The 23130-nt window shown below is 36.3% G+C and overlaps 1 protein-coding gene across 2 annotated transcripts in view; it reads right to left on the bottom strand.

Annotated features, from left to right (window-relative positions):
• Positions 1-22764, bottom strand: part of LOC137393365 (uncharacterized) — a 39089-nt gene extending 16325 nt beyond the window's left edge. The window contains exons 1-12 of one of the 2 annotated variants that reach the window (XM_068079883.1): positions 22665-22764; positions 15509-15716; positions 14492-14652; positions 14106-14170; positions 13481-13635; positions 11532-11691; positions 8992-9245; positions 7214-7369; positions 5509-5609; positions 3365-3518; positions 1941-2060; positions 695-808 (exon numbers count right to left, since the gene is read on the bottom strand). In XM_068079883.1, coding sequence (XP_067935984.1) covers positions 695-808; positions 1941-2060; positions 3365-3518; positions 5509-5609; positions 7214-7369; positions 8992-9245; positions 11532-11691; positions 13481-13635; positions 14106-14170; positions 14492-14652; positions 15509-15716; positions 22665-22718 — 1702 coding nt within the window. In that variant the 5' untranslated portion in view covers positions 22719-22764. The remainder of the gene's footprint in view (positions 1-694; positions 809-1940; positions 2061-3364; positions 3519-5508; positions 5610-7213; positions 7370-8991; positions 9246-11531; positions 11692-13480; positions 13636-14105; positions 14171-14491; positions 14653-15508; positions 15717-22664) is intronic. The other variant, XM_068079884.1, reaches the window with a different exon arrangement.
• Between the last annotated feature and the right edge of the window lie 366 nt (positions 22765-23130).

Raw genomic sequence — 23130 nt, 5'->3', positions numbered from 1 at the left:
AGTCTGGGTAGTCATCGTCAGTAGCGTGCGTCCGTTAGTCTGGGTAGTCATTGTCAGTAGTGTGCGTCCGTTAGTCTGGGTAGTCATCGTCAGTAGCACGCGTCCGTTAGTCTGGGTAGTCATCGTTAGTAGCGTGCATCCGTTAGTCTGGGTAGTCATCATCAGTAGCGTGCGTCTATTAGTCTGAGTAGTCATCGTTAGTAGCGTGTGTCCGTTAGTCTGGGTAAATACTAAGCCTTTCCACATTTTCTGACCAATTTTTTCGAGCTTAATACGCATACGCTCCAGGCCTTCCGCAAGGTCGACAAAAATATTTTGCTTTAAAACTCTATCAGTTTCCTGACAACCAGCCTCGGGAACACCCGTCTGCAGGCTATATCATTCAAAATTAAAGAAATCCTTAGTTTACTGCTAGTATGTAGAAGATATTCTCCAAGTAAAATATTGGAATTAACATCAACTTTAACAACTAAACATGTAGGTTCACCATTTACTATTTCTGCACTTTTCATGTACTTACTTATCAGTCATTCTATCAACTCAACTTTTACTGTATATTCCTGCAAACAGAGCGAAATAAGCTTACACGCGAACTTTTTATAAATTTCCCTGATTTCATGGTTGTTTTTCTAGGGTTGGCTTATATGTGGTGACATATGGTACTATAGACATATTGTAGGTATTAGCCACCTACCACACCCTCTCTCATCTGAGCCATCACGGCAGTCTATGAAGCTGTTACACCTCTGATCAAGGTCTATACACTGATCTCCAGTCAAACACGAGTATTGAGTGTCACTATCGCAGCCTGCAAGATACACATCTTCTGTTGAATCTGTACGACAGATCACTATGCCATCTGCCTTGCCACATAAGCCTTATATTTCATCATGTCCGCACAAGCATATGGCACTGAAGACATTTGTATCGCTGGGCAAGCGTGCACGGAGTGGAGTAGTAATACTAGCAACAGTACTGTAATGAACCTATCTAAACAGTTATGAGTGGTGGTGACAGCCATACTAGTGACAGATGTTTTTACCAGTTTTACTAGTAGTGACAGGATACGGGAATCGCCAAAGCCACAGTACTAGACGGGCAATAGAAAGTCAGCCAGATCAATCAAGTGCACAGATATTGATATCCTGAGTACTACAGGGGTAATTGAGGAGACTATAGGATGAGCACAAAGTTTATTACCATTGTTAATCCTGGTAGAGTGGCAAGGCTAGTCAAGGTCAGATCTAGTTAAAAATCTCTGAAACAAATGTACTCCTATATGTTCCAACAAGGATATTATGCGCCATAGTATCCTCGAAGATGAAGATCACCAACTTTTCAAACAGATCAGAGATACTCCAACTTTCAACGCATCAAAAGTTTTTTGTTTGCTCTAAGCTAATCGTGATAATCCCACATTTTCATCAAAAACAATAAATACCAAAATTTTGTGAACAGGACTTTTTTCTACCCAAGTAGCTTTGAATCTATAGGCGATTTCGACAATAAATTTTTTATGAAAATTATAAAAAATTAGCACAAAAAAGTTCATGAGGGTCATCTGAGTGTCGGCAACTGTATCACAGACAACCCTGTGATTTAGAAAGATTGAGGCTTGTCCATAAATAGCCCTGCAGTTTATTGAAAAAGAATGTACGGTAGCTAGCTTACTTGCCCAAATGTCAGAATGTATTATAACTAGCTTATTAACTCATGTCAGTCGTTTTATGGCAACAAAAGAAGGTAACATAAAGCCTACCATAAAACCAGTTTGTCATCACATTCAATACAACTTGAACTTGTTTGTTAACCTTTCCTGTCATATGAAGTTTTTAGTTCAGTTGTTAGCTCATACTAGCATACGCTTGCACCATAATAGAAGCTTCACAGCGAGTCCACTAAAACACATTCACACCAACAATTTTGGTTTTACTCTTTACCTGAGGGCATAAGCTCCGTGTCCAGATTTGTACAGTTGTCATCCGTATTGAAGAGAGAACAGCTGAGAGGAATGGGCACTGGCAGGTTGCTCAGCATGAGGGCACAGTTGGCGAGAACATCTGCACAGATTAAACAGTTGGTCACACGCCGTCAGCAACAAGATATGTCGACAGCAAGACTAGTAGTATGGAGCAGTCAGATAGATTAACATTTGATCATCCTCGGCCAAGCCTATTGTAATCATACCTCATAGCATGCCTGTTTTTCAGCATCGAGTTGGAGTTGTCCTCCATTTTACAAATCTTAAACAATGTCTCAAAGAACTGCTATGGAAACGGACATATTCAAGTGGAGCGCGCTTGAGTTCAGTGGAGATATACCAAGTGATGATGAGTATAATATATGTCAGATATTTTACTCATCATTTAGCTCACCATTTACTCATCGTTCATTTTGCAAGTCATATCACCATGACTTGCAAAATGAACCAGTCTCTGTGCCTGCGCATGTGTGACCTTCAAACATATCATGTGACAATTTCTGTTGAGCTGTCAAAAATCCGCAAAATACTTCTAAGTGCTTTCAAATTTTTTATGCAATCTTTTCATAGGAATTTGTTAGAAAAAATTCCATAGTTAAAGGTGGAAATAAACCGAGGTATCGCTACTCAGTGTCGCTACTAACAACAGGGTCAGTGTCAGGGTCAGTTTCGCTACTAACAACAATTGATCTGCATGGTCATTACTGATGAGAAAGGAGGCATATGCACAAAACCGATAACATTGTTAGCATTTACAAAATGATTTCTTATATGGCAATCAATTGGTCTCATCCAATGTTTTTAATGCCACTTGGTAGAAGCATATCATCACAATCACCCCAATCATCACAAAAAATACCACAATTCTTCTACCAGAAATTAAAGGGCAGACCCTGTAGACATTCCCATACACATTGGGCATTCCCACGCTGACAACTGAGACCCTGTAGACATTCCCATACACATTGGGCATCCCCACGCTGACAACTGAGACCCTGTAGACATTCCCATACACATTGGGCATCCCCACGCTGACAACTGAGACCCTGTAGACATTCCCATACACATTGGGCATCCCCACGCTGACAACTGAGACCCTGTAGACATTCCCATACAAATTGGGCATCCCCACGCTGACAACTGAAAATCAATCCAGTTTGCACCCTAGCAACAATCCAATAACTGGTTGTAACAACACTAGAGAGAACAGAAGCAGAGAGCAGAGAACAACAGCAGTTATTTCTATCCAACTTATATGGTTTAAACAATTCCAGCATTATATTTTTAAACAAAACATTCGTATTAGGAAATTTTGGATTTTTCGGGATAAACTGGACTTTTTAAGCTATATGTTTACATAAACCTCTGCATTGAGCAACTCACCAAGGCAGAGAGATCTACAGGGAGGAATCCTGTTGTAGTCGCTGCTACATTTTGGTAGCAAAGTTCCGCAGACAAGAGCGTGCAACTTCTCGTGACAATGCATTCCGCTATCTTGCAATGCCTGCATGAAGCTGAGGAAGTTATAAGCCTCTGACTGTAATGTACCATAAAGCTGATTAGCACAAGATGCCAACCTACAGAAACTGTCTAATCTTATCAACACAACAGCAGACGTGCGTCAGAGTAGGATTAGTGTTCGCTTCCCTTTAAATGCCGCAGCGATTTATGTTTTCTTACATCCTTTATGTTTTGTATACTTGTGTTCTTCAAATCTATATTTAAAACCGATTAGAGTCGGTTTAATTCACACGCTCATGTCAGTGGCATGGATTAGCGCTCGACCGACTGCTGAGCCACAGATGGAAATCATCCTAGTGTAACTGGATTCGTTGAAACTTGTTTTATAATCTGACTCATCTTTTTAGAGGGTCATTGGCTTTGCAAAATACCAATGCTAGAAACTAATCAGTCAGCTGCTGATGCACTGAATTTGTAACACCATATGTGATCAGACTACCATGGTAAAAAGCATCTCACATTATTTTATTAAATTAGGGGATGACAGGTAATCACTGTGTGTTTCTATTGTGCAGATGATACGTATTAGGAGTTGTGCACACGTCGAGTTAACAAACGATAAGTGTTAAAAAAGATAAGAAACTGCTCAAATCGATATACGAACAATCCATGTGTGGAAAAACTCTTAAAATGGAATAGCTTTACCAGCATTTTCTTCTACACCATTCTCAAATGTAAGCATCATAAATTTGCAGGTACGAAACAATCAGTAAAAATTTGCGAGTAATAAAACTTACATAACTTGGGGATTTGTCATCTTGCAGATGAAAAATCAAATGTAAACTTGCGGATTAACCAGAAAAATACAAATAGCGACAATCACTATTATAGAAGTGATGGTGACAGCCATACTAGTGACAGAGGATGAGTCACTAGTATTGGAGTGACGATCACATTTTCACTAGTAGTGATATGATAGTCACTAAAGTACTAATCCTTACTAGCAGTAGGAAGACTGATATAAGGGGTAATAAAACAAGCAATGACCATTACAATTAATTACTAGTCCATGCGACTTCATTACGGGCGTTTACCTGGTGGAACAGCTACACCAGTCAAAGTCATGTGTAGTCAAATCTATGACAAGCAGTACTTCCTATGAAAGGGTCAACTACTTTACGAACAGATCAGAATTAATCCTGTGTTTCTGATCTTGTATCAAGTGTATTTATCTAATGTAGTACAGTTTGATTGGGCAGCTCAGTCTAATAGCTAACGCTATGGCTAGTCATTTGCAATTGGTTTATCATGGCAGCTAAACACCTGTCTTTTGGGGAAGGACAAGGATTTTTATGTACAAAAGAACTAGTAAGCATTTTTCTAATGATGCGAGAACTACTGACTAAATATAGCTTACACAAACCACCCGCGATTGATCTTAACCATTATATATGACAAACCACCTGCGATTGATGTTAACCAGTATATATGACAAACCACCTGCGATTGATGTTAACCAGTATATATGACAAACCAAATTGGAAAACACACAAACTTACTCTATTAAGTTATGTTGCGGAGGAACTATATGAACAGCCTGATAGAACAGAAGTTGTCCCACCAGTGTGACATAGAAGGCTCAAGATTTTATTGAATCAGTTAGAAAAACTGCAGCCTCAATTGTGGTTTAGATCTGGCGACTCTGGCGACTCAACATTGGGGACCAGAATATGCACGCTGCTTGTTCCCGATAAGTCAGTATATTATAAAAGGTCTTACAGGGAATTTTGTAGGCTCTAGTAAGGAAGGCCAAGGGATGAGCATTTGTTAAATCCTATTTCCTGTCATGGACAATAATTGACCATACGCGTGTAGTGTATATTAGAGCCAGTCACTAGACAAACACATTCCACAGGAGATAAAATAGCAACATTAAGCATGTACCATCTCTAAGTACTCTGGACAGATCTCTCTATCAATCTTCCATGGCCATTCATTACAAGCATTTGTGAGAATATTATATATCGAGTAATCAAGAACATTGAGGAATGCATATTTGGGCTCACCAGTGTTGAATGACCCAAATAATTGGGTAGGTAAGCTGCACTCCATGGAACATTAGAGCAGTAGGAATGATGAATCGGGTAGCAAAGCTCGCTGTACGTTTCTAAAAGTGAAACGGATCATAAACAACGCAAATATAATACGTAGAGCCACTGGTTTCCAGTCGGACTGAAGAATCTGTAGAACGCAAAAATACTATTCTTTACATTCTATTTTTTGTCTCATGGTCTAATGGCACTGTGAACCTGCTTACATGTTCACGCAAGGATTTAATAGTCAATTGCAGACATACGGTTGTTGTAAGTTATGCACCAGTTATGGATGATATCTAATAGTTTTATACTTATTCAGGTTTCATCACGAGATAAATGACGAATAGGTATTTAAGTTCTGGCAACAGTCTCTGACCGACAAAACAAGGCAATTAAATATTGATTTATATTAATTTGTGGTTTATAGAAAATGAAAACATGACTTCCACAAACAGCCCTCTTATCGCACGTATATATACTGTATGTATATATATACTTTTATATACGTTTAGTGGGTAGTTCATAACCATTTTTATAGAAAACATGTTTAACATATGAGGTCGCAAAAAGTCGATAAATAAAAAGGTATTGCCATGTGGTGTCATGAATGCAAAAACAAAATATTATACAAAGAAGACTTGAAGCTAATAAGTTTAGAAATACATCTTTTCTCTTTTGAAGGTTAAAAGAATTAACAATATAATTGTTGGGTGCATCTTTCGGTAAGTACAAAATAAAATCACCACAATGTGGATATCTGGTACTTGAGAATTGAAACATCAGTTATGTATGAAATAATTAACCATTCAATGCCTTGTATCCAATACTATTAGTAAAATAAGTTAACATATTTGGCAGTGAAACATCTCTGATCATCCACTTTGTTTTGCATGCCATGATCGTGTAACCAATTTGATCAGAATAAAAAATCAAGTCATACTATTTTGACCACATATGGAAGATCAGCTGCGCCTTGTTTGTACACACCAACTGTAATACAGCAGCTGTCTTGTCAGATGTTGGAGTTGTTCTCTTTTTACAATAAAACTTGGTATGGAGCAGTAACCATGAACATCCAAGCAAAGGACATTAACAAATTTAACTGCCGTGAAAAAATAAAGCATTTTAACAATCAACAGGTTTTATCTTTACCCCGTACAACAAGAAACCCACTCACATCTCGTACATTGTTCTATTAGTTTTCATATACTCATAAAATTTAAAAATTAAATCAAACTTTAAAATGCGATTAAAAAGAGTTAATTCTTTTTAAAAGTTGCCATCAAGTCGAATTACTCTACCGCATGGCAATAAATGTGGGCAATCATTGATGATGGCTTGCCGATTGGCAAGTTAGGGCAACCTGTAGGATGTGTCAGACTCATTTGCATAATCCTTTACCTTCTTCAGATCACGCGTAGATGTATGCCAGTAAAATTACCTCAACTCTTCCTGTTGTGTCGTATAATAACTTGATCTCAAGGAAATCAAAGATTTACTAAAGTGTGCAGAAGTTTTTACATGCACGTAACAAAAATCCAGTCTTGCCGAGGAGCTGCTGGGTTCAAATATCAGTTTGACTAATGAAAATCAATAAATAGTCTGTATAATTGAAATCTGACCTGACAGGATTGCTTGAAACAAAACTGCCTATAAATGCCTAGAAATGACTTGCCTTGACTCGGAGTTGTGGTCACCTCGGGGGTAGGTGGCGACCCCTGATAAGCGCATATACCCTTTAAACCCTCCGCATATGGCACATAGCCAGCGCAGTAAAGAAATTCTTGTACTTCTATTCCAATCAGTTCGTCCTTACACTGCGAACTGTAATCTACAAAAGAGGTCACACCTGCGGACATCAGGAAGAATAGGACATTAAGTCTTATAGGAGTTGACCATCAAGGAATGAGCCAATGGGGTGCTTGGGTAAGGGAGAGGCATAGGTGACAGATGAAACCAAAAACAGATAAGCAGAACAAAACTGTTGCAGGGCTTATTGTAACTTTGTTGCAGCTGACAACACAACATTGTAAGATGCCTTGCTCTGGTAACATGTACCCTAAAAAATCTTTTGCTTTCCTTTTTGGTGGCAGCAAAGAAGTAGAGCTGTAGCAATAGCAAGAAAACCCTAAACTGAAGGAGTACAACCCAGGTAATAAGTAATGTTATTAGAAAGAATCTTCACTGAAAAATGAATGAAATACTTTAAACCGACTTTGCGCGTAGGTTTCAGTTTTAACATGAATAGTTCAAATAGCACGACAAGAAGATCATATTACTGAGACGATAACTCCACAGCACTAACAAGTACACACATTGTCATGCCAGTAAAGCAGCAACTGGTATTAACACTCTGGTGTAATAGAATGCTAAGGGAAACTTCTTTCATAAGTTCTCCTACTACAAGTGAGAATTGAAAAATATTTTCTTCACCATAAATACTTTAATCGTGATAGTTGTTATTGCTTCATGCTGCCTCATGTGCAACAATATTAAAAAATTTACTTGCTACTAACTTGCTAAAACTTGATACTACCACTCAATTAGCCAGCCAGCAGCAATAACTTGAAGCATTTGACAAGCACCTGCAGGTCTGGACAATAACCATCAAGAATTACGAAAGAAATGTTCTTGATGCTGAAACAGAGCTGAAACAACAAAGCAATGGGAGCTGGTCTACCAATGACTCCTACAAGAGGATGCTGTTGCATATTTTATGATGATGTAATGACTGAAACAATGAAGGTAACAATGGCCTTTGTAAAAACTTAAAAAAATTATTCAAAGTTTATTACATATGACGTGCTACTTATTTTTCTTCTTATGCAGAAAATCTCTGCCGATTCGCTAAAACAGACCACATCAAAATTGGAATAGACAAAAAATGCCAAGAAGTTAAGACTGTTTAATAACAAAATGACATACTAGAGGAACTGGTGCAAACTGAATACGAATTTAGAAAGCGCATTCAAATTTGTCATTTTACACAGCAAGCCATTAATTTTAAATCAATATCCCTAGGTTACTTCCAGCTTTTGACAGCCACAAAATGATTTAATATGGCTCTATTTTTACGATGTAGATATCCTGGTGTTGGTAAGAGATATATATTGTCCATCATGTTAAAAATGTCCATCTATTAAAAACGCCAGAGCCGATTTTAAAATGTGATTGTTTGCTGCTACCAATGCAGAATCTCACTAGAATACTTGTAGGTAGTCTATCAGCAGTTATAGCCCTGATCTACAAGTCTGAGCAGATATTACCATCAAGAAAATGCTTGCATTAATCAATGGCTATACACTTATTCGTCGTATACCTAGCACACAAGCAACGCGATCACGCATTCCATACACCGCGCACAGCCAATATGTATCGAGCAATATGTATCTGTATCGATACACAGCCTATGTGTATCGAGTACACTGCAGAAAATAGCCTATGACAGCCCACCTTGACATAGCTGCCGACAAGGTAAGATGAATTCCTTGATGGCGTTGCCGTTGTTGTCAAAGGCAGCATCAGCGCAGTGGGGAGCGATCAGCGAACACATGTAAAACGTGGAGTCTTCATAGCAACTATTCGTGTGCAGAGCTATTTGCAGTAATGTTGTCTTCATGCGTATCTGTTCATTTAATGGGCGTATTGAGCTGTTGTATCCCAAAACAGACCTACACTCTTCTACTATTTCATGGCCGCATGACTCCCTAAAACAGAAAACGTGGCGGTCTATGCTTGACAGGAGATGGTATCCATTGTTGATGTTTCAGAGACTAAATGTACAAAGTCATTATAATAATCTGACTATCTCTTAGCTCTCCATATTCCGAGCCGAGTTTCTAAATGAGTCGATTAATAGAGGCAAGCTATACATATATTATAGCTTGTACATTATGCTATGAATATTACATCTGTATTATGCCTTTTATGCTATAAATAGAGTAATTTCAATAGTTTTAAATACTATTTTTAGCTAGAAAAATTATATAAAAATTTACGAATCTATTTTTGCTTTGTGGTCTAATTTGCTTTGAATAATATCGACCGGTGTAAATCAATACATCAAGTTAGTATCTATCTATTCACAATTCTCAGCATGAGAAAAGTCAGAAATCGTATGAAACTTCAAATAGCTGAGAAATGGCAAAGTAAAGTTATAATCGACAGCTCTATTTGCTAGTGAGTCATTTTATCTTGATGATAAAAGCACACTCTTTTAACAATTCAGATTAAATGAATTGAATTATGTATATTATACTACATAAGAGGTAGCAGATTTAATTCATGTTCTTTTAGCTCACAGAATCAAGAGTTATGCACAGCCAAACTAAGCGAGCAAGTCTACCTTAGATGGTGAAGTCTCGTCCAGTGAGTTGGTTTACCATACAAAAGGTAGAAGTAAAACTCGTACAACAATATACTAGTATCAACAATAAAAGTATATATAATAAAGACATATCGATTAGACGCTTAAACCATGACAAGTACAATATCACACTCGCGGTGTTGCTGACAGCAGATTTGATATTGTAAGCTGTTGGCATCTAGCCAACGACTTACAATATTAAAAGTATGGTAAAATAGTAAAATACTAAAGTTACGCTTATTATATTTTGTTTTGATGCATAGCATAAAAATATTAAAAACACTTGGTATTGGTATATTTGTAGCACACATATATAAAGACTTGTGTATAGACGCGCTACCTACTACATTGTGTGTATAACAAAATGAACAACATATGTATATTATGTATACGTGTATTAAATGAACAACATAAATATGCATGTGTAATAAATCCGTATACTTATACATATTATATACATATATAACTACACGGTATAATATTATTTGTAATACATATATGTAAATAACTGAAGTGCTGAAATAAGTTGACTGTAAATATCATTTTTGGCTTGATGATCTTAGAGAAGAACAACAATTCGAAAAATATAAGTACAGTTAACCTATTCCAAAACTAGTTATTTATAACACTTCACACTTTTCAGAGTGTAGAGTTCTGTTAGCAGGTCTGACTACTTATCCATTATATATAAAATAAAATAAAAATATATGTAACAATATATATATAATAATATATATAATTTATAAATCATAATATATATGAATGTAAGCATAAAATCTGAGCAGAGTTCTCAATGATAAAATCAGAGCAAGTTAAAATTAGTAAAACAGACTATAACTTTAAATAAAACACTTCATTACTAATAGTTTCATGCTTGCTTCATAACTTTCTAGCTTCATAGCTTCAATCTTCAGATTGAAGAAGATCAGAAGATTGCTTTTAGCAAGCACGAAGCTATAAGTAATGAAGTGTTTTATATAAAGTTATAGTCTGTTTCCTGATATAATGGACAAACAAATTTTGATCAAGTTTATGCCTTGTCTCCACTAGCCATAGACCCCTAGCATACGTGCACAAGCTAACAATCCTATCAATAAATGAACATTCTGATGATATTCAAAGGAACTTCAAACAAATATCTCGTTCGACTACGCATTCTGTGCAGACACCAACAAACAAACAGGCATTTTTAACTTGTCACAGAACTTGGTAAACTTCCATGTGACTGACAGCCAGCCTACTTTTACAGTTAGAGTTTGCATAAACAATATGGCACCGTTTCAGGGAATCAACGTAATTGCCCGGCAAGTATACAGTTTGATTTCATGCCATTAAAAACAAAAGAAAAATTTACTTTGAAATTTGGAACAATGTCAGCTAATGGTGGTCATTTCTTTGAGAAATGTTAAGCTATATGACGCACTGTGTCGCTCCCAACATTAACTTGTCGTGTATACGTGACTGTATTCTCACGTGGCTATTCTCACGCGACTATATTCTCATGTGACTGCATTCTCACGCGGCTGTATTCTCACGTGACTGCATTCTCACGTAACTGTAATGCCACGCGACTATTCTCAAATGCCACATTACAATTCCCTTGTAGGGATCAACAAATAAAACATACATTACTATAGTCGATTGAGCCTTGGTCGTGGTAAGATCAGCTGTTCCGGTAGCAGAGTCTGATGTGGCAGCAGTATCCGAAGTACCAACAGCAGTTGCAGAAGGTTGAATGGTAGTTGTCTTCTCTGTAGTAGTCTTACTCCCCGGAAGTCCTGATCCATCTATATAGAACAGCAAAATTTAATGACTTCTTAAGTTTAATATTGAGAAGATGAGAGCCTGTGAAATGATATCATCAGCTGCAAACTTAGTCACACAATGTAAACTGCACACATCTATTTCAAAGCCTCTAGAAACAAACTGAACTTGCGCAAACATTTTAATTCAATTTATAACATTAGATTTTTGAAAATGCAAATAATGAAAACCGGTAAAGTTAGCTTGTAACAATTTTTTTTAGTTTTTGGTGTTTGTGCATTTCTGGTTTAAAAAAAGAAAGCAATGTTCAAGTAGACTTTGCTAAAATAAGTACAGTAGATGCTCCTATAATGCATAACCTCATTTTATGTAAATACCGCTTAGCAAAGAATCTATATAAATTTTGGCATCATGCTAAGTAAGAAATTCCATATAACGTAGAGTGTCAAGTCAGTGCCATGGAAGTTATCAAATCCAATTTAAATACTTCGTTAAATAAACTCGAATTTTAGTAAAAAAAGTATTTTTGTTTGACATATTTTAGACGTTTACGATGTTTATTTTTGTTGAGCAAAACAAGGAAACATCTATTTCAGTTTATATTAAAGGCCCTCTAACTAATATTAACTAAAATTTTATCATGAGCCCAAGTGAATGCGATAAAAAAACAGAAGTTGTTGATACAAACTAACAATATAAACTAATACCACAATTACTTTACAGACATTAAATTAAAAAGTTTTTTATTAATTGAAAGGGTGAGTTTGGGACTATCTTGGAACGGATTAGGCTATTTACATACACTTCACATTTTGTATAACCTACTGTAACCTATAACCTAGCTGAGCGCCTACTGTACCTGAAAGAGGAAACAACTCCAAGTGCCTACAAGTGGACTTTCACAAACATACAAGGGACTTTAGAAGGCCCGCTTGTTATTCATTGCTGACAACCAATCACAATTTGTCTTAAAATAGTTAAACCTTGCATATTAGGTGGAGCCATGCTTAAATTGTGCATGGCTCCATAAGAAAAGCTATGGAACAAATCGGCCCCAGCATGGGCAAACTAAATAAGGCAATGTCGTTGCTCTTCCAACTCTCAAATTTAATTATTATACATACTGCATTGATAACTGAAAAAACGGCCGAACTTGAAATACAGCCATCTAAGACTCAGTTAGCAGCTGTTACATGCAGTTATGAACAACCCACACTATTTCATTTTGTAAAACTCAAACATTTTTAAACAGTTTAACATTTCGGCATATCAAACAGCTGAAAATAGTTCTGTTAAACCCGCACAAATGCCAGCAGACAATCGAAATAGCGGTGGCATCAGGTTTTACTGTGACACTATCAGCAAGCATCAAAGACATTTATTATATTTCAAAAGCTTGCGGGAGACAAATGATTGATGGATCGATGAAATTGAAAGTAATGGGACCTACCTGACTACTAATAAGGGTAAAGAATGATTGAAAGTCGATATAGGCCTACCATAAATTCACCTGTCCATAAACTGCTACTAGTTAGTAGCAATAGAAGGAGAATATGTGATCATATCTGCTAATCTTGGACCATATCACTTGAGATACTGATTCAGGTAGAAATTATTCATGATTTGTGGGTGGCTCTCAATTTAAATCACCATATATCCCCACATAAGCCGATTTTCGAACATAAAAAGACACCCTCGATTGAAGGGCTGTTTTCTATGAGAGGCTTATATGTGAGGACATACAGTATGTCTGCCATAAGAAATGTTATCAGGTCTGAGAAATGATTAAGGTCTGAAGGTTTGTACGCTCACCCTTTGACATTTGTAAACTCTTCGTGTCCACAACAAAGATTCCAAATGCTCCACGTTTGTTTATAACCTCTTTTACGATAGTATCATGGAACTCCTGCGGCGAATAGCTCACACCAACAAATGCTATGAAATACTCGACAATCACGCTGCCAGGGCTGTAATGAAAGCATATCAGCTATGTGAATTCGACAAGATGAGCCAGATGTGATTGGTTAAAGTTGAGTGGGGATAAGTCCATCTGTGGGTCAATGAGCAAAAAGGCTCTTACAGTTGATCGGTTGTGAGTTGTTTTCCCTTGAGTGAAATTGAATTTAAAATAAAATAAGTGGGATGCATTTGTTTTAAAATGCATCCCACTTATTCCTCATAATAAACTTTGAAAATTTGCTGCCGAGTTAGATGGCAGCTTATGAGGAAAGCATACTAGGTTAGTATGCTTAATACTTTAAAAGTATTTCTAAGTATACTTTAAGTATAACTTTAGTATGCATAGTACTTAAGGTTTATCATCTACAATTGCACAAATTACGCCATTTAATTGGGCAGTCGTTTTAAAATTTTGTTGTAACAAACTCATGATATAACAAGAGCGCACACTGCGAGCTGTCAAAATGATTCATGATACCTTAATCCAATCACTTCCATATTAGAGTATTTTCCCATTCCAGAGTTTTGCAAAGTACCAGCCATCTGCAACATCAACATACAGTTGACCTATTTAATGAAGCCAAGGTTTTTAGATGAAACAAAAATATGAGAACTAAGAAAAGGATGAATGTAATAAAACAGCCCCTAGAGACGGAAAAAATAAATAACACTTGAAAATATAAAAGAATAAATATATGATAATAAAACTTCAGAATATAAAATAATAAATTTAATATAATAATAATTCAGATTATGAATTTGATACTTCATAACATTGGTAATCTAAAAGCTAATCATTGTGTTGACTTGGATAACACCTGATGTGTGCAGAACAAAGGAATGCCAGAAAAAGACTTCACTAACCGCATCTCTGAAGTCTTGAACCATATCTCTGTACTTGACACTGTTGTCATCGAGGTAGTCTGCAGACCAGGGCACGTCTGTGATCCTCATGCTACCATAAAAACTGGTGGAGCTTGTAGAGGCGGCAACTCGAACCTCTTCACGTGATTTCTCCTTAGCTGCTGCAAGACAAATGCATTACAAAACAAAATAGAAAGGATACATAACGACCAGATGCAACTAGTTGATATATTTAAAAGTTTTAACCCTGAAATAAAAGTATTAGAATATGCTTTTTTAATGTAGAAAAGTACCGATTAGTCAGCTAGCCATTTTATACAACCAAAAATATTGTATTTTATCTATATCGGCAGCTCGTTCAACATTTTCCAAGGTTGTTAACTAGAAATTACCAAAGCACGTGGTTTCGTTTCCAGGTGTGGCGAGTTGACTTGGCTAGAGGAAGAGATGAAGGGGACCCAATCAACAGAAAACAAATGAATCAAACAAGAGGCTAAACACTTTCAACAAGCTTTCTACTCAACTCGTTGCTAAGTGACATGAATGGTTCAGTTGCCAATGAAGGCATGTCTTGAAAGGCAGGCATGTCAGCTGGCCATCGCCGGATAAGAATCCTCTAATTAATCACCACCTTTTATCGAGTTGAAAAGCTTTCCGTAAAGTGTGATGTAAACCAGCACGTGTCGGCGCCTTCAACACTTACAGCCTGATGAAATGTGATACCTTCTGCTAATCTAATTCAAGAAAAATTTGCATGAGTTGACCTTTTTAGACAGCAATTCAAGAATTGGCACAACTGTGTTTAGCTTTTTTTCCGGACACTGGTAAAGACATTTACTGTTGGTCAGCAATTTACAAAGCTAAAATTTACATTGTAAATAACTTTCAAAACGTTTCTCCATATTATTTTTGCAACTAAAAACATGCGCTGGACAGCTTTCAATGGCTTGCATGAATAGATTCTTAAAGCTCACCTGTAAACTATATTCACTGCATTAGTAGACACGTAACACGTACCTGGGGACCTGACAACAGCTGCCGTAATGATTATAGCTAATATAACTGCTATTCCAATCACTGCAGCAATAATCCACAGCTTCTTGTTCTCTTTTTTTACTGTGCATATTTTAGAGTTGCCTTTACTCGGTTTCATACTCGGTGCATCAAACTTTGGTTGTCCATGGGCATCCAGTTCGTAGGCAGGGTTTTTGAAAACGTCATACTCCTGTGAAGAAATATATGCAAATATTAAAAAGGAACTGTGACAGTGTAGGTATAAGCGTGAAGTTGTCTACCCTATATTAGAGCATCTAATACGGGGACGCTGCCTATTTGCTGTTACAAATTGTGCCGACTTTAACTGGAGAAATTCTCAAGTTCAGATTAAAACCTCAAAAAATAGCATGCATTTGCTCTTCTAAAGCTTGATGAGTTGGCACGCCTTCTCGTTTAGTATACAGCATGAGTCATAGCAATATAGTCTTACCGCAAGGAATATATATTTAAATATATATGTTTATGTTTAAATAGGTATTAAATATATACATATGCATTTATGTTTAAACAGGTATTAAATATATACATATTCAATTTATATATATGTATATGTACATGTGTGTATCTATATGTACATATATAAACATACATATACATGTATATACATATAAAACAAGATATATCGTGACCCAAAACTTATTGCGATACAACATTGTTTCGGGTAGCTTCCAGTAAAATTAAAGCACACCTTTAAAACTGAGCAGTCCACACCATACACACCACACCAGAAAACCATAGCTCCTTTAAGTTGGGAGCTTTCTACGCGAAGTCAACACAATTAACCACCACAATTTATATGTAAATACATGTTTGTACCTATATATGCATATATATATGCGCATACGTACACTTGAATATACATACATGCATATATACACATATACATACATATATACACATATACATACATATATACACATATACATACATATATACACATATATATGTACCTAAACTGACCTAACTCTACTAGATCAATAGATACAGGAAGCCTGAAGGTGCAGCTAATAGAAACCAGGTAGTTCCTAAGGATGAGCATTTGTAGATAACAGAACTACTTTAAGCTCCACACAAGTAAAACCTGGAAACTTTTAAGATAACCTGTCCAAAAAATTTGCAATGGTAATGAAAACCTAGATGGATAGTATGTGTAATAGGTTGTGAGAATCCATACTGCAGGTTGCCGCATGCTAGTGCAAGAACAGTAGCCCATATTTGAATCTCTTGCAAAAAATGTGTTAAAGTGGATGCTGCATAATAAGTGCCAAGAGGAACAACACAGCTGGTGCAGGTGCCGGGAACACTGAGAAGTAAGAGACACCAACAAAGAACCAGACATACGTCTCGATGAGGCAATATCATCTCAACATTGCAGTTTTCATCTTGAAAGTTGTGTAACAGACTGTAACCAAATGTAGGATTATCAACACCTCGGGGGTCCTGCAAGTTGTAGGTTGATGTATGAGCAAATAGAGAAACACAACAGAACAAAAGAATCACATCTTTTTTAAAGGTAATGCAATGCTAGAATGTTGGACCAATGACCTTTCAGGTGACTAATAACAAGTCCCTTAGAATTATCATCTAATAACCACTATTATAACTAATCAAAACTGAAATCGAATGGCTGAAATTACTGAAATTATTAGCTCTTTATTTAAAAAAATCTGACTGTGTATACTCTTACTTCCGTGTGGTGACACTTCTATCTTATGTCCACCTAATCGCCTGCTTTGCATTTCTCTGCTCCTTCTTATGGCCCACCTTCTTATGGTTATTAAGTTGAGACCAAAGTAGTTGCCAAGTTCACTTATTAATGGGTAGAGCAAATAAGTTATAAGTTAAGACTCATTGTTTTCCTTTAAAGACCAACACCAGCAAAATCGTTCGAAGCATACGTTCCAGATAAACCAAGCCTTTGCAGCCCTTGTGCATTTGCTTTTCGATAAAGATTTTTGAAATTCTTTTACTCTTTTGAAATTTGTTATACAAATTATTGACTTGACTAATGATATAATCTGTACTACTATTTCAAAGCTAATATTAGTGCTTACCAAACATGTGCAACCTGTATGCGTGGCTAACAGTTTCTTCCGCTATGTGAAAGTATGTATTCAAAATAGCTAACGCGTAAACGCTTTGCTAAAAAATTGTTTGAACACTAATAACAACTAATCAAGCAGTGCAGAAAATTATAAGTCCTAAGACGCTGTAAGAGATATTTAACATCCAGAAGAGGCTAAAATGAGCCAAAATAAAAGCAAAAGTCAGATCCCAACAGGAAGCGGAAGCCAAACAAACGATGCTTTATGTCGTTCAAGTTTTTACATTGGTTTTTGAATGTATTATAAACACTAGTATGGTGGCAGTCCCGCGCGCTGTGCGAGATTGTGTAATAACTATATGCATAACTATTCCATCATACAGCAAAGTGGTAGAATGGTGCAGTTGATAATGTGCTTAGCTGGGGATCCTCATCAATATCTGGGATTGATTCCCGTTTTGTGAGATATTTTTTCTATTTCTCATGCTGTTGGCATGGCTTAGGCCTGACACTACTCTTATTGTCGTAAAGACTGTTAATATCACTCATTTTTAATATATATTTGTAGTATTTAATAGATTGTTATTATATAACTTATAAATTTGCACACTGGTAGCATACCACATAATAGCGCCTTATATCGAGGCTCATAACTCATCTTCTTTTGCAAATAAAAAACCAATTCATGCTGCAAACCATAGCAAACATGAATCTGTGCTGCAATGGGATTTTATGCAACATGATTAAATATATTTATAAAATCAAAAAAATGCTTTTAAAACTAGCTTTTTAAATAAAATTGCTTAGCTAAAACAAATTGTAGCTGTGATAAGATTGTTTATGTTAACTGCAAGGAAACTATCAGCTTGTGCAAAGATTTCTCAGCTTTTCAATGCATATTTGTTTCGGGCTCTATGACAAATCGGAGGTAAGTTTACCAGCTTCCATGCGACAATGTCTGCAGTCTATATTATGCTACTAATTGGACTGGTTTTTTGGACTCTTCAGAGCCATGAGGGCCCAATCACGAAAGGGTTAAGATCTGCGCAAACTTGACTTTCCTTGTAAAAACTTTGTGTTTTCCCATAATTATGATATATTCACAATGTGTTGCAACAAAGAACTGATTTGATAATTTGAATGCTTTGATGAGCACCAAATGAAGGAAAGATTTGCTGGAATGGCAGAAAATTGAGAGAAAATCAAAGAACATACCACTCTTCATCAATTTCTATGATGAAACATGCACCACAGGCGGGCGCTTGAAATACTACATGATACAAATTGGCAACTGAAATCTAATTGAAATTTGAAACCATTTATCAGCTGCACATCAGGCCAAAAGTGTAACATTTTTTAGCCTGAAACATGACTGCAAGCCAGAATCCTTATGCAAGCTGAAGAGCGATTGCATGCTATCAGTAATGCGTAACACTCATGAAACACATTTACTTTACTGTATATGGTGAATCGTGCATGTTAACTTGGTCTGACCTACAATGAGCAAGGCTAGGACAGATAAAGCAGCAGGATATCTGCTGTAATTATACAACTTTAATAAAACAGCACAGTATGAAGAATAAAGATTACTTAATAAAAAGAGTAACTTCAAATTGAACTTTTGCCTCAGCATACGACATATTCAACGCATGAAACATAAGAAACGGGTAAACTTCACATATCAAGTTTGACTGTATTATGCTTCAAAATATTGAACTTCATTTAAATTTGATTTAAAAATTTGAAGGGTGTATTAATTTTAGAATTTACAGAGCAATGACATATTTACAGCTTTAATTCAACAGGCATTTATATTCATAAAATTACGCTTGTTTTATTTTATTACATACAACATCTTAAATGTATTAATCACACGTTTATTCTGTTATCATTTTACAAAATTTCTTCATCAGTATTAAATAGATTCGCATGAGCTTGTCAGTTGAGCACTTAAGGTGTAAACACACTAGGCGATTTTATCGCGAGCGTCATGAGGAGGGCGGAGATATCGCTAGCGTGTGCATAAACACACTTGAGCGATTCACTAGCAAGCGATATAATGGGCACGCCCACAAACTGCCAATAAAATTCCGTATCATTAGTTTCTTCGGAGTTGTTAATAAATTTAGGTCAGTCAATATGGCGCCGTCTAGGCGACAACGTAAGCAACTTACGCATTTGTTATTAAACCTATCTCACTTTCACGGATTGTACCCTGCCTACACTACAAGGAGACATAAGAAAAACGATTATTGCATTTTTAACTGTAATATTTTTCACTATTTTTATACATATTTTATTTTGTAGTGGTTTTTTATATTTAGGCCTAATGTATTAAATATTTACCGTTCTCAAGATGGTCAACCTGTGCAACGATTGATTCCAAATGTTGGTTTGCAACTTGGATTTTTTGTAGTAATTTTTGTTTGTTATGGTGCACATGACTGGGAGTGCTATTATTAAATTTATGAACAATTCAGTGCTCGTTCTGAAGATGTTTCAATATTAACAAAATAGCAAATTGTCGCTGCTGTACGTTGGTGAACATCGATAAGAAATAATTACCCGCCATAAAATTGCATTCTGGTAAAATCCAACCAATCGAAATGCATCTCGCTAGCGATAAAGTTGTGCAGAGAAAGTCTAGCGTTATCGCTCTGGATGAGCACGCTGGGTGAATTCTAGCGCAGATTAGCGCCACGCAGCGCGATATCGCTCTAAATATCGCCTAGTGTGTTTATACCTTTATGCCAACACAAAACTGTTTAATTTATAAAGCACCGACTCACGATGTCCACTAGCCACGAGCAGCCAAATCTGGCTAGTGCTAGTAGTTATGCTGTAACAATCCATCATCAGTTGTAATCAGTTTAAAGTGAGTGAAAGTGATGTGACTTGTCAGCAAGCTGAGAAAGAATGTGCATTTAATTGTGGTGCCTGATAGCACTGCTTCACTGTACTGCTGGCCAAACTTGTGTCGATGAAATATGTGCCGATCCGGAGTTGGCGCTCCTTAGGTTTAAAGATTAGCCACGCTTTACAAAGGGGAGTAACGCTTACTTCAAGCGTTCGAGCTATAAAGTTTGCATGCTTTTTGGCAAAATTTTGGTGAACTATATAAAGTTTACCAAAGTGCTGCAGACAAATGTAAACCAAATAGCAAGCAGATGTTAAGAAACCTGTACGGTTGGCAGTTCCTTGCACCGTGAGAGATCATAATGAGTAATCAGTATGTTCTATCATGATGTGAAAAAGTGGCTGAGTGGTGTAGTGGTTAGTGCGCCAGACTGTAACCTGGAGTATCCAAGTTCAATTCCCACGCGAGGCAATCTTTTCCTAATACTTTCAGTGTGTCTTCGGACAAACAGACAGAAAGATAGTTGGCACTGCTTTCATTATAATCAAGATTCCAACTAGAAACCCGCAGTCACTCAAACCTAACTCGCATTCATTCCGTAGATGCTATAAAAGGATGCCCGCCCACAATTAAGACCAACAGGTATTTTATTGATATGTGAAACGAAAAGGTAAACAAAGGTAAAACAAGACTTTCAAAAGCCAGTTTGCAAATTTAATCGAGTCTAGCAGCATCTTACACTTTGTAACAATGAATTGTTAAAACATAGAAGTAAATATGAAAGGTTCTTTAAAGAGCGCTTTAGTGATAGGCGCTGAGACATTCTGACATCCCTGACTGGTGAACAAACAGTCACCAGGACATTAAAGTAAGAAGCTTAGTGTAAAGACTTCGCTAAGCCGCAATGGTTAGATTATCCTAAGGGATTATGCACGGCTCACTAGCCTCCAAGTTAAGCAATCTGCCTTGGGTCCATTACCAGGTCACACTACCCGTCACAAACTACCTCTAGCTTTCAAATTTTTGCTTTAGAAAAAATTTTGTGAACTCTTGATAGCGTTTCTGTAACAATCTGTCGCTATGAGAGCATTTCTCGTCAGTATTTGATGCTCAATACAAAATGTCTAGTTCATAACTCAAAAAAATGACTGCTTTAATGTGAGAAAAGTTGTTTCACTCAACTACAGATGACCAATTCTCAAACTAAAGGTATGTGTTCACCATCCCGCACATGCAGAACTAGAAAAATTTCTGCACTAAAAGATGATGCGCATTGAAATTGTTAAGAGCTAATAAACGCAGAAGAGTCTTATTACTTAGGCAGGGGCTCGCAGTGACACCCTCCCGCTCTACACTAACGCTTGAATGATCCACAGCTAACCAGTTCAATAAATTTGCATCTGCGTTGACATGCGAGCTATATACAGTATATATCTTGCATGTCAACGCAGATATATATGAGTACTCAACATAGGATGGATCAGTATAAATTAGAAAATGAAATAGTTCACTAAGTGAACTATTTAATTTTCTAAAATATATATATATAACAAACTGGTATGTAACAAACAATATAGTATATCTGGTATATAATAGACAATATAGTATCTGGTATACAACATACAATATAGTATATCTGGTATATAACAGACAATATAGTACGTCTGGTATATAACAGACAATATAGTATATCTGGTATATAACAGACAATATAGTATATCTGGTATATAACAGACAATATAGTATATCTGGTATATAACATACAATATAGTATATAACAGACAATACAGTACGTCTGGAATATAAAACAATATAGTATATCTAGTATATAACAGACAATATAGTACATCTAGTATATAACAGACAATATAGTACATCTGGTGTATAACAAACAATATAGTAAATCTGGTATATAACGGACAAGTATATGTAGTGTATAACGAACAATTGAAATATTTTGTGTATTACAGACAATATTTAGTATATCTGGTATACCACAGACAACAATATAGTATATCTGGTACATGCATCAACACACAATTTCAGTTGAGAGCAATGCTATTGGCTGACTGCCACTCTAAAGATTTAGAGCAGATCCACAGTAAAGTTAATAAAGCCGCCCAATAGCTTTATAAATTATACTTCGCTACATTTTTGCTTCGTAACAAATAAACAATATGTAAACATCTTTTATTCATTATATTTTAAAAACCCACCAGCTCAGTGTCCCCATTGTACTTCTTGGTGAACTTTGCTTTAATGCCTGCCATTGTTTCGACTAGAAACAAACAGTGGCAGAACAGAGGTCTTTTACAGATGGCAAGTGATGCTTATAAAGTGATGAACAGAGATCTTTTACAGATGGCAAGTGATGCTTATAAAGTGATGAACAGAGAGCTTCTGGCTTGTCTCAATGGTAGCTAGGATTAAGTAGGCCTCAGCTGTCCAATCAGAGCATGGCAAAAATGCTTGGCTATTTAAGGTCTAATCCAGATTTGATTAAAAGCATTCTGCAGTACAGAACCATAGCTAATGTTAAACTTTACTATAATAAAAGCCATGCTTGTCTGCGGCTTCGGTTAATAAACATGATGCAACAGGTAGGTATGGTGCTTCAACTCAAACGAAAAAGATTTGCAGATCTACAGGAATAACATGAAATTGGATGTGAACAAAGAAAAT

Source organism: Watersipora subatra, chromosome 4 (assembly GCF_963576615.1).
Source record: "Watersipora subatra chromosome 4, tzWatSuba1.1, whole genome shotgun sequence".
Taxonomy (NCBI): Eukaryota; Metazoa; Bryozoa; class Gymnolaemata; order Cheilostomatida; family Watersiporidae; genus Watersipora; species Watersipora subatra.
This window is presented reverse-complemented; position numbering and strand designations above follow the sequence as displayed.